The sequence below is a fragment of the Oryza sativa genome, chromosome 10 (genome assembly GCF_034140825.1).
Source record: "Oryza sativa Japonica Group chromosome 10, ASM3414082v1".
NCBI lineage: Eukaryota > Viridiplantae > Streptophyta > Magnoliopsida > Poales > Poaceae > Oryza > Oryza sativa.
The window spans coordinates 5,123,799-5,144,345 of record NC_089044.1 but is presented as its reverse complement, the minus strand read 5'-3'; the positions used below and the strand labels follow the sequence as shown (position 1 = coordinate 5,144,345).

Sequence of the window (20,547 nt, the reverse complement as noted above, 5' to 3'; positions counted from 1 at the left end):
TTAATTGACCAGTGAAGCCATAGTTCCATCCTCATCCACTAAAACTTAGAAGAACTTAGCTCATATAACAATTTCTAGGTTAATATAATATATTGCTAGTTTAGATTAGAGCATCTCTAGTTTATAAAATATGAACCATAGTAGTAAAGACCATAAACATGTGAACTAAAAATGTTTTAGTTAACCAAATTATTCCTTTTATTCAACTTAAACAGGAAGTAGTATGTTCTGAACCTACAACTTGAGAGTCATGCACATATAAAACACTATATGCCTAAAACATGTTGTAACTTGTAAAATCTATAAGAAAATCATTATAACTCCAAAAATTGTGAAACCAAATGAGTTAGTCTTATAAAACACACCTCTACACCTCTGTGAAGTCTAATATAATAAAAATAACTTTACAAAAGTATTTCATAACACTACCTAAGACTATAATACTATAACCGATAAAACTTATAAAATTCATAACTCCCTAATGAAATAAGATAAAATAAAAATTCTTTCACCTAAATTAATTTTAGACCAGTACCTAATCACTGTGCATAAATCATGCATTTTAGAGCATTTTGGATTTTCAGCTCTTTTGGTGTTTAATTGCATAACGTGTCCTTTATCTAGATAATTGCATAATTGGTGAAGGAGTGGATTAGGTGCTAACATTTCTCTGATCAAGGCAAGTTTTCTCCTCCCATCCTTTGAACACATTGAATCCCATGATTTGAGGAATGAAAATATTTGTTTGCAAAGTTGCATGTGAACTTAGATTATATCAGTATTTAAAATTGGGTTAAGGTAGTTATGACCTATTTGCCCCACCTTGAATAATTGATCTTCTTGCTATTTGAACACTTAGAAATGGTTAGAGTGCACTCTTTGTGCTCAAATGGGTTTATATATGCTCTATGTGCAACTACTTGCTTAGCCATACTTAGAACTATGCAAATGCTCATTCCATCTATAATTAAAATGTGATTTTCATACATGAACCTTTGCTGGAATAAAATGAATATGATGGGTATTTGCGAACTACAATGTGTAAAATGTGATTTTATACTTGGGCGGCAAGTGGTGTGCATATGGTGTTAGTTGCATACCGATAGGGGGAGTATTTGCCCAAGTCCATAAGGACCGAACTTGTGTCACCCATTTAAAGATATTCGTACATCCACATGTGCTAGTATGGGATGGCCTAAGCTGATTAATCTATTTAGGACTAGCCTTGCATTCTGGTAGGCCGGTGTGTATGAGTTCAAATAATTCAGAGGAGCTTCCTATTTACCCCGAAGTGGTAGTTTAGGTGACTAAGCGTGTCCAATACAACGGTATTGTGCCACGTGGTGGGTTCCCGTTGTGTCCGCCACCACGGCGTTAAGTTTAAGGCGTGGGCCCGCCACTTAACGGTTCTAGGTCATATAACGTGTACGGCTTAGGATGGAGTAACACGTATCGTGCTGGTGCAAGGCTAGGCTCTAAGTAGTGTAAAGGCTTCGTTGTGACCTCTAGTCCGCACTCATAATGTAGAGTGTGGGGTGCTTGGCCGGCACTGAACCACCTAGAGTGTAGCCTCCGGGCTTCTATCACATCATGTGGGTAAAGGTGTACAAACTCTGCAGAGTTCTTTAAACTAATCGATTAGCCGTCGGTCATGAGCGTTTTGGTGATGTGTCATGAGTATAGACTTTATGTTTTAAAATGTGGTCATGTGACATTAGTTTGAAATTGATAAATGTGTTGAGTTGTGTGTGTGAGGTGACATATTATGACTTGTTGTCAAAGGATGACAGCAAGAGATTGATTATGATGGAATTATGATGAACTTAATATTGAAACTTAAAATTTGTTTTGTTAATTGAAGCATCAACTCTTTTACTAAAGAATTGCGAAACAAAACTTGCTTTATGCTGAAATTGAACTACATATTGCCTTCATTTGAATATATGCCTTACATGTAGTATGGTAGGATTGACTTGTGCTTGCCAGTACGTTAACTTGTTTAATGTACTGACTCTTGCTGTTGATATAACCTTTTGTTTGCAAGTTTAGACTTAGTTTTTGAGTGATGCGGGTTCCGATTGCTTCTTCTAGGATGAGAACTTAATGGGGTAAACCCCTAGTTGGTGTGCTTGTGATTGGGTAGTCAAGCTTCCGCTATTCTCTAATAAATCCATTTGGCCGATCAGCCTATGTAATTATTAAGTTGTTGTAAGTCTTAAGTTTCTTTCATCTTACTTGTGTTTGCTATGTATAATCATGCTTAAGATGAAAGTATGGATCTAGTGCACATCCTGGGAACTAGATTCACATGAGTATGAGTTAGGAATATTTGAGAGGTTGTAGATCTTTAGCTATTTTTGTCAAGTCTCCTGAATGTGTAACACATCTGGTCGCCGCCTTCGAGTGGTTGACAGGCACATCTCAGGCTGAAGTTGACTGGCAGGCTAAGGGCCTAACAATGTCTCCAATATTCCTCTCTCGAGGCGTCGGATGTTTCATTATGCTTGTTTGATGACTTGAATTATTCACTTCATCTCTCAAATATAATGGAAGGTCCGAAGAGCCTACGACAGGCATCGATATATCCAACCTCCATTGGGGTGCTTAGTTGAGTCGGTGTATGTCACCATTCCGCTTGCCTCGGTAAGATCTTATAAGAATTTGGTTAAAAGTTTGAGTGTGTGTGATATTTGAGCTATCACTACCTAGTAGTTGATAGGAGCGTACATATTCTTGTGTGTGTTTCTTGTTTACTACTAACCATGGCAGGATTAAGCAAGGGAATACGCGACCATCATGCTCAACATCGACATCTTCGTCGAGTCATGAGGAATGATCAACATGACCAAGATGAGGTAAGTGACATTGTTCTTGGAAAGATCAAATATGGACTACCTTATTTCGAAGGAAATTATAATCCTCATGTTTACATTAATTGGGAGCTAGCAGTTGATAGCAAATTTAAAAAGCATGGCTTGTCTGAGAAACAAAAGGTTATGTGTGCCTCTAGTGTTTTAATTAATCAAGCTTCTAATGATTGGAAACATCTTTGTAACCATAATAAAATACCTCAATATTGGAAAGACCTAAAACGATATTTGAGAGATATTTATGTTCCTATGTATTATGCTGATATTTTGTTCAACAAACTGCAATGTTTAAAACAAGAAGTTACAGAAGCTACAGAATACATCTCTTTATTACGTTGTTCAACGAAACATCTTGTTCAACAAACCGCAATGTTCAACGAAACATCTTGTTTATTACGTTGTGGTTTAGATGAATGCAAAGAAACTACAGAATTGAGGTTTTTACGTGGGCTTAACAAAGAAATTTAGGACATGCTTGATTGTCAAAGATATACATCTCTTTCTCATTTGTTACAACTTGCTTGCAATGCTGAAAGTAAAATAGAGGAGGTCATGAAGAAGCAACATGCTATGTTTTTGTCTTCTATTACTAACCATTTGCAGGAAGTGCATAATCATGAAATGGAGGAGAGAGACATGAAAGAGCCGATAGTCCCATTGTTCACACTCAAAGTCGAGGCACCTCCATCATCTGAAGAGGGCATCAAAGGTAAACTTAATGGTGCTGAAATTAATTAAGGTGGGTGTGTTGTTAATGAATTGAATTTGTCCACTTTTTATGCTATGGTAGAGCAACCATTAGTGGAACCAACTACTGAGATTCCTTTGTCACAAGTTGATTTGTTTGTTGTTCCTTGTGATAAAGCAGAGTTGTGTGATAATGCTTCACTTATATCAATGTCTCAACTAGTGAATGAACATGCTATTTTCTAATGTTAGTTCTTTATGTGATGATTTTAAGCGTGTTATTCACATTGCTAATGAAGTAGAGGAACGTGAATTAACATCTTCTTTAAATACTTTGGGCTATGTTCAGTGTGATGATTTTTGTGAGCTCAATAATTTGAAGAAGAAATTATTTGCTAAGTCTGATTTGCCATGTCCAACCAATGTTATATTTTACATCTTTGGTAAATATAATGATCTTGGAATATATTTCGTGCATAGAGTTTACATTTGCTCGGATTTAGAGCTTCCTGTACATGTGTATAAAACATGCAAGCTAGAGAGAAATGTTATTGCTAACCAAATTGTCTCGAATTTGCCTTGTTTTGATTAGTAGAAATAGGTTGTTGTAAATGGACTATGCAAACAGCATCATATGGAAAAATCGAGGATGGTTTTCCGTGAAGAAGGGGAGGATGATGTGACCAAGGCTACCATGGATGCAACCATTGCTCACATCATGGATGAACAAGAAGATATAGAGATCAAGTCCTCCAAGTGCTAGAATCCGATGCGGCCACATGCTACACTACTGTATTCAAACGGTCGCTGAATCTGCATACGACCTTCGTTTTCGGCCCGTGAGTACTTGATGGAAAGATCTCAGAGCCCTCTTTCCAACAGATCTAGTTTCATCGCCAAATTCCATGTCGTTTGGCCGCAATTACAGAAACAAGTTCTTGGGTCACCTATATTGGGCCAATGGGTTTGTAACTTCGTTTGGGACCCCGGCCCAAGTGGGGCTCATGTGGGGTGCGCCCCAACTAGGTGGAGCACGAACCTAGGCACCCCTAGGTCATCCTCCCACCTCCATAAATAGTTAGGTACCCCTTTAGGGTTTCTCGGGTTTTGTTTAGATGAAAGTTTAGCCATTGCTACTTCCTTACAGCGCGCGTGTCGGCTAGACCGTCCGTCTGCTTGTATTCGAAACCCCAACTTATCTCGTGTATTCATTCCTATTTGCAATTCAGATTGCTTTTATCTTGTTATTGCTTGTTTCTTTGATTTGTTTACAGGAATAAGGTTGATTTGCATCAGCAAGTTCAACAACCCACGGAGAGGTGTATCGATCGCTAAGGCGCAACACAACGTCTCGTACGGTTGTAATCAGATCGTCAACGTTTCTCCCAAATCATAGTTAGCTACAACTCACCGAAAGATCGGGCCAACAACAGCCTTGAGTGTCGAGTGGAACTCTGGGTTCATCAGCAAATGAACGAGTTAAGGTTCTCGATCGAAGACGTTGGAACAACTATTGCCGTGCTCGCTTGACCGTTCTCGGTGTGTTCAGAAATAAGGCTAGATCTCATCGGCCTTTGTAGGCACTTTATTAGGTTTGTCTAGGTTAATCTCCGATGTCAAGCGAGAAGATATGGAGCATGTGACTAAGTCTCCCGCCTTGCTGTAATCGAGAATTTGGATTGAAGTCAAGAAATTCCATCTCGGCGGGTACACCATCGCTTTGTTTCATATTCCTTGTCGAGCCCCATCAACCGTTCTCGAGTAATCGAGTAGGCGTAGAGTCTGCGACAAAGCCTTGAAATCTGACTTGATTGTTCTGATGTCTGATTTTCCTGAAATCAATACTCAGAACATTTGCCGTACTCGCTTAGTCGATCCCGGTATAGAATCGTAGAGACAGGGAGTCTTCAACAATGTTGAAATAGCCCCCCGAGCGAACGCTCAAGGGTAACATGACATGATATGTATAGAAAAATTGAAAATAAATTGAATCTGCATGTTACAATAAAAGAGTACTCTCGCTAGAGTCGCCCTCAGCAATCGGAGTTTGGTACCCTTCCTAGCCCCCAGCTGTTTTTATGGAAAAGCCATTTTCCACAAAGACAGCTTGTATCTTATAACAAACCATGCAGAAGCTTGACAAATCCTAGCTCCCAGTAGTGAAGTTGGAAAAATCATTTTCCAACTACACGGCTTGGTTAATACGCGTCCATTGAGCACTCTTACATGAACAGTGTAAAGGGATAGTAGGACCGACTTCAGGACGAAGGCAATATAAGAAAAGAGGATCATCGGACGAATATTGCACATATAAACACTTACAGAAGTTGACGTATAAGACGTGATGAGACGACTTCCACACCGGGTGAAGACCAGGTGTATAGTTATACTCAACAAATCGCAAAAGTAGTGGGAGAATCGCTACACCGCTGGTCAAAGACCTATTGTAGTCATAACTCGACCACTAGAAAATTGAGGTACGAGAACCGCTACGCTGCTGGTCGGGGACCAGCCGTAGTCGTAACTCGACCATTAGAAGTCGTGGTACGAGGATCGCTACGTTGCTAGTAGAAGACTAGTCGTAGTCGTACCTCGACCATTTGAAGGGAATCCAGAGTAATAGATAGACGACGTTCTTGTGACTTCGAGAACTGCCTCCTGATGATGACGAAGGCAATGAAGAATTACCGTAGTCAGAGGTTCGGCTCCTGGACCTACTACCTCATCCTCGGGCCCTCTAGAAGTCTGGGGATCTCGAGTTTCGTCGTCGTCGTGTGATGTCGTGATGTCGTTAACCTTGTCTGTTGTCGTCCTGATGTCGTTAATCCTGGACGTTGTCGTCCTGGTGACAACGATGATCTAGTGGGTCTTGGTTGTCGCTACCACGACAATGTTGGCTGTTGCGTTAGATGTCGAGATATTGCTGTAACCGATTGGTCAAGGACCAGGAGTAGGCGTATCTCAATCACCTGAATATGAATTTTTAGTTGGTGAGAGATCGCTACTATCTATTGGCCAAGGACCAGGTGTAGACGTATCTTGATCACCTGGAGAGGCGCTAGAGTTGGTGATTACATGTGTATCTCACGTGGCTAGCATGACTCACATAACCAACTTTTAGCATATCCGCATGTCTATTCGCAATCATGTCGGGTGATCAAGCCGACAACGTTCACGAGGAATTATCCGTTAACAACATTTTCTCAAATAGTCCATCCGTGGATGTCTATTCGCAATCATGTCGGGTGATCAAGCCGACAACGTTCACGAGGAATTATCCGTTAACAACATTTTCTCAAATAGTCCAGCCGCAGCCGGCGCTATACATGAGATAAGTCGTCAGTCTTCGTTGGTAGGTTGGGTGTGACAACTCAGCATTTTTCAAGAACGTTCTCAATAAAGCGGTGTACTCGACCGCATCCTACAAGAGTGCTCAATTGTTCCTGAAAAATATTTTCTAGAAGACAAGATATATAGTAGAGAATATCGAGTATGTACTTAAAAGACTGCGCGAATGGATATAACGAGCAGATTAAATATTAGACATTGTGTAAACCGTAAATAAGCATGATTTGTATAAATATTAGACCGTAGTCGGCCTAACACCGGAAACACTTGCACAATAATATTGTATAAAAAACATGCTCTAGGTAAACATAATAAATTATAAATCTGACAATATTTTACAGTCTAAATATAGATACGGTAAATTGTATATAAAATATTGCGTATCTTTGTAGATACATGCCAAAATTAGTAGATTAATTTAAGAAACTAATCCACCAATTACCTTTGTTGTGTACATGTGTAATGACACTGCTTGTGCATTAGTTCTGCTTTGTGTCCACGTGTGCACGTGCTTGCTTGATGTAGTAGTCCGATTGTTTGTCTGTTGCACAGGGACACGGTAGGCTCTATATGTGTACACGTGCATGAATCGGTTTGGTCAGTGACAGTCCTGATCGAGTACGTTTAATATAAGTAAGCCGATCCAGACTGCTTGCGTTGTTGCCGAGTTGGGTTCAGTGCTGCGTCCTCGCGCCGGTTGATGTCGTACATGTGAAGGAATTGGTACCGGATCAACTCCGGAATTTGTCGGGTATCTGCGATGACAATGCCTTGAAGCTTGCTCGATCGTGATAGATAAAACAGTTGGCGATGATGATTTTGATCTGGTTGGAGAACGCACATCGATGGGATTGTAACTCCCACAGTCAAAAGACGTTGAGTAGTTGAAAAATCCACGTGTTGAACCCATCTCGTCGAAAACCTTAAAGCACCAAAATTTCCCTATCTGACGCGCCATTGTCGACATTAATTTGGTATCACGGCTACGGTATTTGGATGGTATGGGGATCGTTGGTACCAGGGTATATGCGAGATTGAAGTAAAAGAAATGAAGACAAAGATTTTATACAGGTTCAGGTCCCTTATATGATAGGTAATAGCCCTACATCCTGTTTATATGGGATTAATATAGAAAACCACATAGCACAACAATTGAAATAACCTATCTAGCCATCGTCGACTTGGCGGCATGAACACCAACTCGTAGTCGACGACAGGGTAGTCTTCCTCCTTGAGTATGAACTCATCGAGATCAGATATGGCGCTAGATCCATCTTGCCGGCATCTGTAGGCACCGGATGGGGTATGTCTAGGCTTATCTCTGATATTGATATGCGGCGGCGTGTGTTGGCTTGTGGCTTTGTGGCGTGTCCCCTCTCGTCCTAGGAGGGCTTGTATTTATATCCATAGATGGCACCTTGTCCAAGTAAGACTAGGGAGATAAAGATGGATACAATCCGAGTAATCCTTGTTGGTTCAATATAGAACTCTATTTGTCCTTTCTTATCCGGAACTCGTTCTATATACGAGGTTTGTTTCCGTATAAGACATGGTATATGGTTGGCCATGCCAAGTTTACTCAACTACTATTAGGTATGTGGTATCCATAACCATGACAATGACCTTGTGTATTTGTGAAGTGATATATCACATATTAATCTTTATTGTTAATGTTTTCTAAAAAAAATATTTATCACCATTTGAATATATAATATACAAACAATAAGTATATACATGTATGAGTCTAAAATAGTTTATAACGAAGAAATCACATACTCTTTCTTCTTCTTTTTGTTGTATGAAGTTATTGATCTTTTATAGTTCGTTCGATCATTTCTCATATTATGAAAATTATATGATTATAATCTATTTTGTTTTAATTTATTTTGTCTTTAAACTAGTTTAACATTAGTTACGTTTTCTGGTTTATATACCTTTAATAATACTACTAAATCATCAGCATCCGGCTTTCAATGCAGATAGTGATTTTTGTTGACGTAGCACTAGAAAGTCCAATTCCAGGTCAAAGAAAAAGATCTAGGAAAATCCTTAAAGCGATCTGCAAGGCAGAGCAACCGATGGCAGACTGCCGAGTAGCATTCCACAGCGATGCTGAAAGCGCCGGCCACTCCAACGCCATCACTCGTTCACTCCTACCCACGACACGCGTCGCGCCGTGTCATCTTCCACAAGCATCTACCACCCACCACTCATCCGCAACCACAAGACCAAATCTCACATCGCTTCCAATACCACCTCCTTCGCTTGCATGATTGCCTCCAAAATATATACGACCAGCGATCGATGAAGCAGACACATACACACGTTTGTAGCTCGCTCACATGGATGAGTCGAGTGACCTCCAGTGGCGGCAGGGATGGCTCGCCGTCGGCCTGCCGCCGGCGCCGGTGGTGGCGGTCTCCGCCATCGTGGGGTTCTTCCTCTACCTGACGTGGCAGATGGACGAGTACGAGGAGCAGCTACGGCGGCGCACGCAGGCCGGGCTGTGGGTGCTGCTGGTGCTCGGGGCGGTGGCACTGGTCCTGCTCGGGAGCCACGCGCTGGTGGACGCCGGAGGGAGGGTCGCCGTGCCGGTGTCGTGGCGGTGGGGCGGCGGCTACGGTGGTAGTAGCGGGGACGACGGCGGCGGCGCGTCGCCGTGGGCCGTCGCGGCGGTGGTGGCGGTGCTGCTGGTGTTGGCGTCGCACAAGCCGTCGTTCCAGATGTTCCGGCCGCCGTGGCACTACAAGTAGCTGCTTCGCTTCACTTCCTCACCCTCCCCGGCTGGCTTACCCTCGTCACTCCTTTTCAATTTTCTGTACAGAAAAGGATTTAGTTTTCTTTTTTTGAGAAGGCTACCACATAATTAAGAGAATACACGTGTAATAGAAGAGTTCATCTTATTTTGCGTACGTATTTGTAGCATCTAGAATGTATAATATTATTGTTACCGATAAGAGAATGCATATGTTTTATCGAATTTTTTTGCATGTATTTGTCCATTTATGGTGTTATGAAATAAATAGATGATCAATCTCAGATTGGTAACCGAAGGTTTGGCATGGCGATTGTACCGTGCCCCGCCCCTTCTCATCCTCTCGATACTTGGCAACAGATCCTCTCGACACTCCTCGGCAACAGGCGCGATGGGTTGCCATCGCGCCTATGGTTGCTCTAATCGCATCTAATATTCTCATGCTGGCGGTTCCGTCGGCTGCCGATTGGTCCAGATGGCGAAATCAGTTTTTGACGCGTGTTACGCTAAGGCGAAGCTTCGAGCAAACACCACGGCGCGGAAAAAGTACCATAGACAGAGACTTGTCTTCGTGCTTGAACCGCAAAATCGGATACAGCGCATCCTCCAACTTGTAAAACTAGTACAAACAAGATCTTTTGGTGGTATTGTCTCTGGTTTTAGCTGACGTGATGTCTACGTGGCTCCTTTAGCTAGGTATTCGTCCTATATGGTATTGACGTTGCGCTTACGTGGCAATTCGATTGGGAAAAAATACCATAGGGACCCATGTGTCAGTTACACTAGATAATAATTAAAAAATAATGGCTTCATATAGGACCCTCATGTCATACTCATTCTCATTCTCCTCTCTGCTCTTTTCTCCTCGCCACACTGCGCCGGTCGGAGCGGGCGAGCAGTGGTCCACGGCGACACCATGCACGCTGTCGCTCGCCACCTTTGGGGCCATGTACTCTCGAGCGCCCCGACGAACGAGCACGACTGCTCCGTCACCGGCTTGCCCATGAACTCCGGAGGCGCCACCGAGGCACGCAGCCTCTACGTACCGCCGCCGCTTGAACCGGAGGAGACCTTAGTAGCGTAGAAGTAGGTGAAGGGTAGGGGAAGCTGTGGGAGCGCATGCGGTGGCGGAGGGAGTGGAGGTCGCCGGCGCACACTCCCCAGACCAAAAGAAATGATAAATTTGTCATGCATGGTGTTGAAAAGAATTTCAATCGGCATGTCACATTGCATATATCGATCGACTAGCCAACCAGGATTCAGGACCAGGACGAACAACCCGTCTGGTTAAATTGGAATTCGTCAGAAAACAAACCAAACGGGATCACGTCGCGGTTGACGACGACGTCGAGTCCTCGAGCGGCGTCAACCTGAATGAATGGTGACGAGAGCTAGCTAGCTCAAGGCTCAAGCTCAGCCCCGGCCAGAAGGCGTCGACCTTCCCGGATACCCATGCGGCTGGCAGGCATCATCCGCTGCACTGGGACTCGGCGCCGACCCAACTCGAACTGGATCTCAACCCTCTCGAGGAAGTTGGCATACTCCAAGCGGCAGTGGGGTCGAACTTTAGCTTTTCGAATTCGAAGGAGGCGGTCCGCGGTCGTGGGTAGGTGTGTAAGTGGGTCAGCCGCGAACCCACTTATAGGTCAAAATAAGCGGGCTCGCGGCTTATTTTAGCTTGTAAGTGGGTTTCGCAGGTTAGCAACTTACACCCTTAGCCGTAGGGTCCCTGCCTCTGGCGACGCGGAAGACTTCGTCCCGGATTGCGGCAGCCACCTCGGGATGGTTGGAAAGGAGCAAGAAGAACGCGGTTAGACCTGCCGGCATTACTGGCAGAAACGAGACGGATGACGTCGCGGAGCTTCCGCTCCTCCCCGATGTTGAGTAGCCGCTTCAACTTCCACCCGCTGCATCTCTCTCTCTCGCTTTGTCTTCAGCTGCATATAACGCGCGAAGAGGGAGGAGACGGTGAGGCCGGCGAGGAAGGCGGGGAGGCCGGCAGCGACGCACGAAGAGGGATGAGGCAGGGCCGGCGAGCTCGCTGTTCTGCTCCGCCCGGTGCTGTGTGGTGAGAAGAAAGGAGAAATGATAAGAGAGGAAGGGAGAGGCTAGCGTGCAGACGTGGCATCCTGACATGTGGGGCTCACGTGGGTCCCACGCTGACACAGTCGCCACGTCAGATAAAACCGGGTCAAAACCACTAAGAGATTAAGTTTGCACTGGTTTTGTAAGTTGGGGGATACGTTGTATCAGGTTTTATGGTTGGGGGATGATCTTGGAACTCGATGACAAATTGAGGGACCTTCAGTGTACCTTTTTCCCCACGGCGCATACACGGCTCTACGCGGTTGCTTGCTTGCAATATGCTCGTGCAGCATCATGGGCCATGCAGGCATGCAGCAGGTGACATGCAGCTCCAATGGCCCATCCAAGCCCATCTGAATGTGGGAAGAATGGAAAGAAGAGTGCTGATCTTAAGATTAGTGGTGCATTGTTAGGCGTTTAAAAAAAATGCAATTCCAAAATGAATTCATGTTGGAATATATATATTTCTTCCTAAAAAAATCGTTCATTTTTTGAATAAAACAAATCCACAGATTCCGAGTGCTAAAACATAAAAACGTGAACGTGCAATTTTATTAAAAAACATTTTACTTATTAACTCGATATCCCCTAGCTAACGTATGTTACTACTTTTTCCACAACCTTTTTGCAAACACAAAAGTAAAACCTGTTGAAGGGTTTCGTGGAATGTATGGTTTTTATAAAGTACTCATATTAATTGAATTTTCTCAGGACAGAAAATACCAACAGCTCTGCCAGCAAATTTTTTGTGTGATCATCAGTATTTTAAACCCAAATTTAAAAGCCCTTCAAACGATATTACGGGCTATAAAAGTTGGGCGTGCCAACTGGCACGCAAATTTTCTAGTTAATCAATAAAGCACACAACGTTATATTCTCTCACTCTTACAATCTCAATTGCCTTTTCAACACGTTATCAGTACTTTGATCTTCACGAGAAAAAGTGATGAAGAAAAGAAGGTATACCTACCTTCAGTTCCATGATCGACACCATTCCTGGCCTTCTTCATCGCCTTCTTCGCCATCTCCACCATCGCTCGACGAGGAGTTGCCACCATCAGCATGACAGGCGTCGGACTAGGGTTGGTGGCCACCACCACCACCCTCAACACTGAATTCTTGTCGCTGCAATTCCGGTCACTCCTCCTCCTTCTCCGCCAGCCCCTGCCTCGCCGGTCGCTGGGGGCGCTCCACCGCATCCAAGTCTAGGGGTATAGTTTTGTACTCACCATGGATGAACCGCGATGGTGCCGCCCACCGATGAGTAGTGATCCCTCCCGCAAGAGATGGAATAGCCACCGGTTCCGCTTGTCGTCACCGTGCCACCACCGACTGCACCTCCACCATCTCCAATGACCACACAGTTGCCAATCCGATGCTGTTCCCCAACTCCCGTGCCACCGGGTTTCGGCTGGACCGGAATCCTAGCCACGTGCACAGGGGAGCCGGCACTCTTCAGTCCGTCCTCGTCTTGCTGTCAATGCCGGAGCCATTGCAGCACACCGCCCCGGCCTCCGCGTTGTTCCTCATGGTTCTGCGAGCCGCACGCTCCGGACGGAGTGGGGAACAGCGTATAGGTCTGACCGGACTCTGACTCCGATGAGGAGTGGGGGCTATCGGCCTAACTTCGGCCAGCAAGCCGCTTTCGGAAAAGGGGGATGCTGCAGCGGAGGAAGGTGGAGCGACAGTGGATGCGAACAGCGGTGGCGATGCACTCGAAGGGGAAGCGGCGGTGGATACGGGTTGTGACGGTGGTGGACTCGGCGGCGGTGGCGAAGTGGACTTGATGGCGGCAGCGAAAATGGGTGGTGACGGTGGCGGTGGCGGAGAAACCGCGGGATGGTTACGTTTCTAACCCTAACCAGCCTGGTGGGCCGCATCATGTTGATTTCGGCCCACCACCCCTTTACATGTTTTCTTCCTTTTCGTTAACGTTAGTTTTAATTAAATTAGCAAATTTAACTTTTAGTCCCCATCCTTTTAGATAATTTAGTTAAGTAGATCATGAGTTGTAAAAACAATTATCTATCTAATGGTCCATTAGATCTCTGATGTGTTATTGGACATATGTATTTATTAATACCTGCTTTACTAAATTTACTTGTTGTCTTAATAAACTGCCTATTGTTGTCTTAATAAACTGGCTTTTGCATATTATTTAAAGACACACCCTGCTTACTCGCTCTGTTAATTTGTAAAATTATTTTAATTTAGGAAATTCTCTTAATTATATATAACATGATTAATGGAGAATTTAATGCATGCTCACCTGCATACTTTGACTTGGAATTAAACACATGTTGGTGGAGCCCTATACTTGTAATGTCCCGAGTTTCAAATTAGTATATTTCGAGGAAAATTGGAACAAACACAGAAAAGTTCAACGTTTAAACCGTTGTTCGAATAGGCAATCTCAAAAACCGTGGATGCATAGAACTTGTTGAGTACTGCAAAATAGACTCGAAGTTTATAGTAATCGGAGTCCAAACGATGTTCCGGGGATTGAAACCGTTAGATCTCCTTTTAGTCTCTTTATATAAAAAAAAGGGAAAAAGGAGAGAACGCTACAGCCTGCCCTAGCCGCCACACTCCTGTGCTGTGGCCGCGGCCACTGTCGTCCTGGTTGCCGCCGCCGTCTTTCCGCCGCCACCACGGCCATAGCTGGAGGCCGCAGCCGTCGCCATCCATCGCAACCGGTTGTTTCTTTCTGTTTTGCTTTTTCCCGGTGAGTTCCTGCTGCTGCTGCTGCTTCTTCTTCTACCGTTTCCTGCTGTTGCCGATCTGATCTATTCCTTTCTGCTGCTGCTAATGCATGGTTTGCTGCTGCTGCTGATGTGATCTCTTCGGCCTTGCTGCTGCTGCTGCTGCATCGATCAGAGAGAAGGGTCCAGAGAGCAGACCAGGAAGCAGTTGAACATGAGGAAGGAGAGGAAAAGGCAGAGCAACTTTGAGGAATTCAGCGATCTCGTAAATTAGGGAAATTTGTTGCAAGTTAGTGTTCCTCCTTTGCAAGGGTAACTTGTTTTCAGTCCCTAGACGTAAGAGATTTGAATAGAAATTAATTCGCTGGTCGTTTGTACAATTTTTTGAGGTTTTTGATTATGCACTGGCTGTATTATCAAAACTGGTAGCAAACAATCGGGTTTCAGGTTAGTTGTCCTAAATGAAGTTTGTAGTCATCGCTCGAATCCTACAAACGGTTTAGGAGAAACAACAAAAAAAAAATAATACTGCTGCCGGGTCTGAAAATAAAGACAACAGTTCGTTTTTCCTTAATCTGACACCAACAGATGCATAATCTGATTCTTTGCGCAACATGAAAGTTGAAGACAATTTTGTCTAGATGGCCGAAGTTGTATTGGTTGCCACATTCTGTTAGATGGTTTATGAGTTACGCATAAAACAGTAATAGAACTGCTATGGTTTAAGACAAATCGGTAAAAGGTTTATACGTAGGTTTCGATTTCAGTAAATATCCCTTATTACGTGAGAAGGGAGAAGGGAGAAGTAGATGAGGACAAAACTGACATTTTTACATGGTTTCTCTGTCATTAATTGGATGGATATTGTATTTTAATGTGTTTGGTGTTCTATGGTAAATTACATACTTTTGAAGTGTCCTCGAGCAAATTCACGTTCTTGTGGTGTCTAGCAGCAAAAACCATACTTTTTAAGTGTCATGTAGCAAATTTGCCATTACATATTTAGTTCTGTAATCTTGGTTTGATATAGCACCATGGTTCAAATCATCTTTGACTGGTCTCGGGTGCTGATGTAGCATCTGTAGTCACAAAGTGCTTCACGAGGTCCTTCTTGCAGCATCATGGGTGTCGCGTCCCGAAACGACTCTAAAATACATTCTCGAAATTATGCATAGAATAAGTAAAATCCATGTGAAAGCCTCCAACAATTAAAATGTGCTAAGTTAAAAGTCAAATAAGGCTTGGAGGATTTTTGTATATTTCCCAAAAGCCTAAAATGCGTAAATAAATTTTAGTGGAATTTTCAGAGCACCAATGATAATTAAGAAGAAATAAACAAAGTTAAAATGGTTTTATAAAAAGAAAAACCCTAAAAAGTCTTTTTCCCCCCCCCTCCCCCTCTTGGGCCGTCTCGGCCCATCTCTCTCCCTCTCTCCCCTCTCCCCCGCGGCCCATCCGGCTTCCTCCCCGCGCGCGCGCCGTTGACGGGCGGGCCCGCCCACCACCCTCGCTGACGGGTGGGGCCCACCCGTCATCCCCTACCTCCCGCCGCTCCCGCCGCCTCGCCCGTGCCCTAGCGCCGCCGCCGCCGCGAATCCCGCCGCTCCCGTCCGTCCCGCGTGCAATCAAGAGGGGGGAAATATTCCCCGTGATTCCCTCCCTCTTTCCCCCCATTTTTCCCTCTCTCTCTCTCTCCCTCGGATTCGTTCGAAATATTTCCCCCTAAACCTCGCCGGCGCATCAATGGCGGCCGGATCTTCCGCGCTCGTTTCCCCCTCATCCGGCCGCTCTCTCCCCCTCCCAACCCTATATAAACACTCCCAGTGCCTCCCTACGCCGTTTTCGCCACTCGCCGCTCTCTCTCTCCGCCGGAATCGAGCTCGCGCCGTCGCTCTCTCTCTCCGCCGTCACCGCCGAGCTCCGGTCCGCCGCCGTCGTCGCCCCGGACCTTCTCCCGCTTCGGCGTCGCCTCCTTCGGCTTCGCCGCATCCTCGCCGACCTTGTCCACCTCTCCGTTCCGGTCGCCGACCGCCGGAACGCCGCCGTCCCCGTCGACCCGTGCCGCACCACCGCCTTCCTCCGCTCCGGTCGCCGTTCCCGTCGTCGCCGTCGACCCGGGGTGAGCCGTGGACCGCCGTTTCGTTTCCCCCTTCCCTCCCCTCTCTCGGCCGCCGCTCCGCAGTGCCTATGGCCGCCGCCGGCGACCATAGGGGCGCGGGCGCGCCGCCTCCCGTCGGCTGTGCCGGCGTGGCCGCCTTCGGGCGTGTCCCGCGGCTGCCATGTGGGGCCCGGCCGTCAGCCGCCCGCGCCCTCGGGTACGGCTGACGCATGGGACCCACGGCGCCGGCCGGTGTGAGCCGGGTGCACCCGGTCCACCGTGGACCGTGAGGCTGCCGCGTGGGCCCCACTCCCGTGGACCCGGTCCGCGCGCCCCTCCCCTCGGCTGACGCAATAAATCTAATTTTAAATTAAAATTTAAATGAAGAAATTCGCAAATATCCATTTAAAGAGCATATAACCTTCAAATGGGCATAACTTGGCCATTTGAACTCGGAATTGGACCGTTCAAGTCTCTAATTTTTCCTTAAGAAGTCAAGAACCCATTTTTGTGCTTTGTTTCTGCTTGTTATATGGAGTTTATTAGAGTAAAAGCTTTTTCTTTTCTGTTGGTCGTGTAGACGCTGCAGCTTCGGAAGATCCGCTCTTCGTGGAAGTCGAAGCCGACGTTTGGGAAAGCGAGCAAGGCAAGTCACATCATCTTTGAACATATTGAATCCCAGTTTATAAAATTATGTTGCTTTAAATTATTGCATTATCGCTTTATTTAAATTCTCGCGTTATCACTGTTTTATCTAGCCATGCCCATTTACCTTTGTTATGACCTTATTATTGTTATTGTTATTATTACCTTGTTCACCCTAGATTAAACAAAACCCCAACTAGTGGACACTCTACTCATAGTACCACTAGTATAATTTTAGGTAGATGCTTCGCAATTTAATTAGGTAACATTAGGCGGTTTTACAACTCTAGACTTTGGGAATGTTCATAACACCTGGACACTTTGGAATTGTTGGTTTATTGTGGAACTGGCTTCACACCGCCCCCTCTATTCAAAATCCCTAAAATGGTTTTAGGCTGGGCTCGGGGTGCATGGTTTTGATAGTAGCACCTCGGCCATATAAGGACCGGTCTTCGGGCCTCTGTTGCAAAGCACTACCGTACTTCCACATGTCTAGTGGGTAAGGCTTAGTTTGTGGCTCAGTCTGGTTATAAACAAAAGTACACGGATGGAGATGGAAGAAGTCGGGGGTCGATGGACATCTCTAGGGCAAATGAAGGCTACACGAGCTGCGGCTCGGTAGTCGAGATGTCATGGCACAGGGCCGGTGTCCTGCTGCTAGGGGCTCAGTCCTGCCTGCCTGTCCCGGGGGTTACGGCCGTAGGTGGGATTGGGTCGGTACTCTTGTCTATAGCTAGAATGGGTTGGAAACTATGTCACGTCTTCCGTCTGTATACCGTGGTGGTATGTGGCACGTGGCTACATGTGAGGAAGATGTGTCTTGTGGGTAAAGATGTACACCTCTGATCAGAGTATAATCTATTCGAATAGCCGTGCCCTCGGTTATGGGCAAGCCGAGCAATGTACCCAAGTTAGTGTTTTAATTCTTAAAACCTGCTTAACAACTAAAAGGAGGAATGGTTAGCCTGGGTTGGCTTGGGACGAGCTGGGACCCAGGGTCGGGTTGCCAGTTCGGTCTGAATCATCGTAGGCCTTGGGTTAAGGCAGGTTCGTGTGGGTTCACGGCCTTGATAAATAATATTGTATAGTTCTAGAATCGTGTTTACCAAATAGCTTTGAGCAACTAAATATCTTTAAATGCTGTTTACCACAACCCTAACCCTTTATATTGTAACTCCTTTGTTCTCCCTTGCATTTATTATGCACTTGTGGGTGTGTCTTGTTGAGTACGGTGGTTGTACTCAGTCTTGCTCAATTTTTCCCAACCCAGAAGAGGATCCCCTTGAAGATGAAGGCTTTGGTGTCTAGCTCGTGCCTGCCGTCAAGCGCCTGTGGTGGTCGCCCTAGTCTTCCGTTGCTTCTCGTTTGTCTTTGTGTGTGTTGGGCCTTCGTCGCCCATGTAATGAATTAACTATTTACGCTTCCGCTTGTTAAACTCTGAATTGTATCAACCTTTGGTGTACCTTGCCTCCTGGGACAAGGATTAATGCACGCACGTCAGGAACGCCCGTTGGGTTATTTCCGGTCGTGACAAGTTGGTATCAGAGCCACCCTTGACCCTAGGACGAGCCGTAGATCCCAAGCCTTAGCAATATCTTCAAAAATAAAAATCCTTTGTATTTGTGAAAATCCTCTAGTCTCTCTCTGTCTTGCTGCTTCATTTATCGCCAAAATCTGACCTTTAAAATGTTGTTTTTCTTTTTGTTTTTGTTTGTAGATGGCCGGCAGCGTCAGCCGTCGTGGTTTGGACATGACTGGCTTCGTCTTGGAGCTGCGGGGCATGTGCGTTGTCCTGGGGTATCCGCATGGAGTGGACTACCAGGCCAGGCCGCTTCCGGAGCAGGAGGGTGACGATGCAGAGCCCCACGCTGCTTGGGAGGTTACTGCAGTGATCCTCACTGGCTCTCCCGAGCGGACTTCGTTGGCAGTCACCGCGGGTGGAGATTCCTTCCCCGCCGCTTGCCAGAGCGCCGCTCTCCTCGCCATCGGCACTCTTCACCAGCGCTACCCGGACGAGTTGCAGCACTCGCCCTACCGCTACCACCCTCGTCGCGGAGGAGCCCGCGACTACGCCACCTTCCGGGATGCTAGCTCGGAGGATGACGCTACCATCGTGCACCTAGCGTGCATGGTGGAGGCGTACGACGCGGCTCGTATCGACTTCCATCAGATGGTGCGCCGTGGGATGGTCGAGAACAACATGAAGATCCTGGAGCTGCGTCAGGAGAATCTGCAGCTGAAGAAGGACCTAGACGCGGTGGAGGCGCAGCTGCATCAGCTCAAGATCGCCCAGGGAGAGGTCTGTCGCCCCAAGCGCCGCCGCGTCTGCCGCAGCCAGAAGATCACCGCCCGCAAGAGCACCTCCAGGCCCGAGCTTGTTCGTCAGTCCCTGGCGTGGACCTGCTTCATGGAGACCCCTCGTGCCGAGCCCGCGCCCATGGTTCCCCAGGAGGGGGAAGCCTCCGGCGTTGGTAGCACGGAGGATGCGCTGTTGCTCACCTTCCGCCCTGGCCCGTCGCAGCGGTAGACGAGCTGTTAGTAGGCTTGCGCGTGTGTTCTTTCTCGTTTGTCTTCTTGTTGGAGTCGTGTGGGGCATGGTTATGCCGGTGTGTGGTATAATTGTGTCGGAGCCTGTCTTTATTTAATTTGCCTAAGCAATTTGAACTTTAATGAACCAATTTAATAGCAGTAATAAATTTAAGAATTATGGTAGTCGTGGGTGGTTAGCTTTAATTGTCAGCTCTCTCTGTTTGCTGGTTATGTGTGGGGTTTTCAGATGGTGACGACCAGGAGAAGTGTTAATACCGGTGATGGCAACCAACCCGAGGGCAGCAACCACAACAACCATGGCAGCCCACCTCCACCTCCTCCTCCGCCTCCACCACCACCACCAGATACCAACGCCATTCTCACCCAAATCCTCGCCCAGCAGGCCAACATGATGACTGCTTTCCTCCACCACCTCCAAAATCCGCTACAACAGAATGCTCCACCACCACCCCCACAACACTCTAAGCTCGCCGAGTTCCTCCGCATCCGTCCACCCACCTTCTCTAGCTCCAACAACCCCGTGGATGCGTTGGATTGGTTGCATGCCGTGGGGAAAAAGCTAGACACTGTGCAGTGCAGCGATGAGGAGAAAGTCATCTTCGCCGCCCACCAGCTGCAGGGGCCCGCATCTCTATGGTGGTACCATTTCCAGGCTACGCAGCCAGAGGGGCAGCCTATTACTTGGGCTCGCTTCACCGCCGCTTTCCGGAGAACCCATGTGCCCGCTGGAGTCGTGGCCCTTAAGAAAAGGGAATTCCGAGAGTTGAAGCAAGGCAACCTCTCCGTGATGGAGTATTTGCATGAGTT

General features: G+C 46.2%; 2 protein-coding genes and 1 long non-coding RNA gene across 3 annotated transcripts; all 3 read left to right on the top strand.

The window, feature by feature from the left end:
* Positions 1-9,220: 9,220 nt before the first annotated feature.
* LOC4348192 (uncharacterized) lies at positions 9,221-9,895 on the top strand. Its single transcript, XM_015757972.3, has one exon. The coding sequence runs from the start codon at positions 9,248-9,250 to the stop codon at positions 9,656-9,658; it is 411 nt and encodes a 136-aa protein (XP_015613458.1). The 5' UTR covers positions 9,221-9,247; the 3' UTR covers positions 9,659-9,895.
* A 4,413-nt stretch (positions 9,896-14,308) lies between these two features.
* Positions 14,309-14,807, top strand: LOC136353739 (uncharacterized). The gene is made up of 2 exons (XR_010737141.1): positions 14,309-14,470; positions 14,623-14,807. It is a non-coding gene; the product is annotated as an uncharacterized lncRNA (long non-coding RNA).
* A 2,324-nt stretch (positions 14,808-17,131) lies between these two features.
* LOC136353738 (uncharacterized) lies at positions 17,132-19,894 on the top strand. Its single transcript, XM_066304952.1, has 2 exons — positions 17,132-17,191; positions 18,908-19,894. The coding sequence occupies exon 2, from the start codon at positions 18,908-18,910 to the stop codon at positions 19,715-19,717; it is 810 nt and encodes a 269-aa protein (XP_066161049.1). The 5' UTR covers positions 17,132-17,191; the 3' UTR covers positions 19,718-19,894.
* The last annotated feature ends 653 nt before the right edge of the window (positions 19,895-20,547 follow it).

Coding starts and splice junctions, on each gene's coding strand:
- LOC4348192 (XM_015757972.3), top strand. CDS start 9,248: ATGGATGAGTCGAGTGACCTCCAGTGGCGGCAGGGATGGCTCGCCGTC.
- LOC136353738 (XM_066304952.1), top strand. CDS start 18,908: ATGGCCGGCAGCGTCAGCCGTCGTGGTTTGGACATGACTGGCTTCGTC.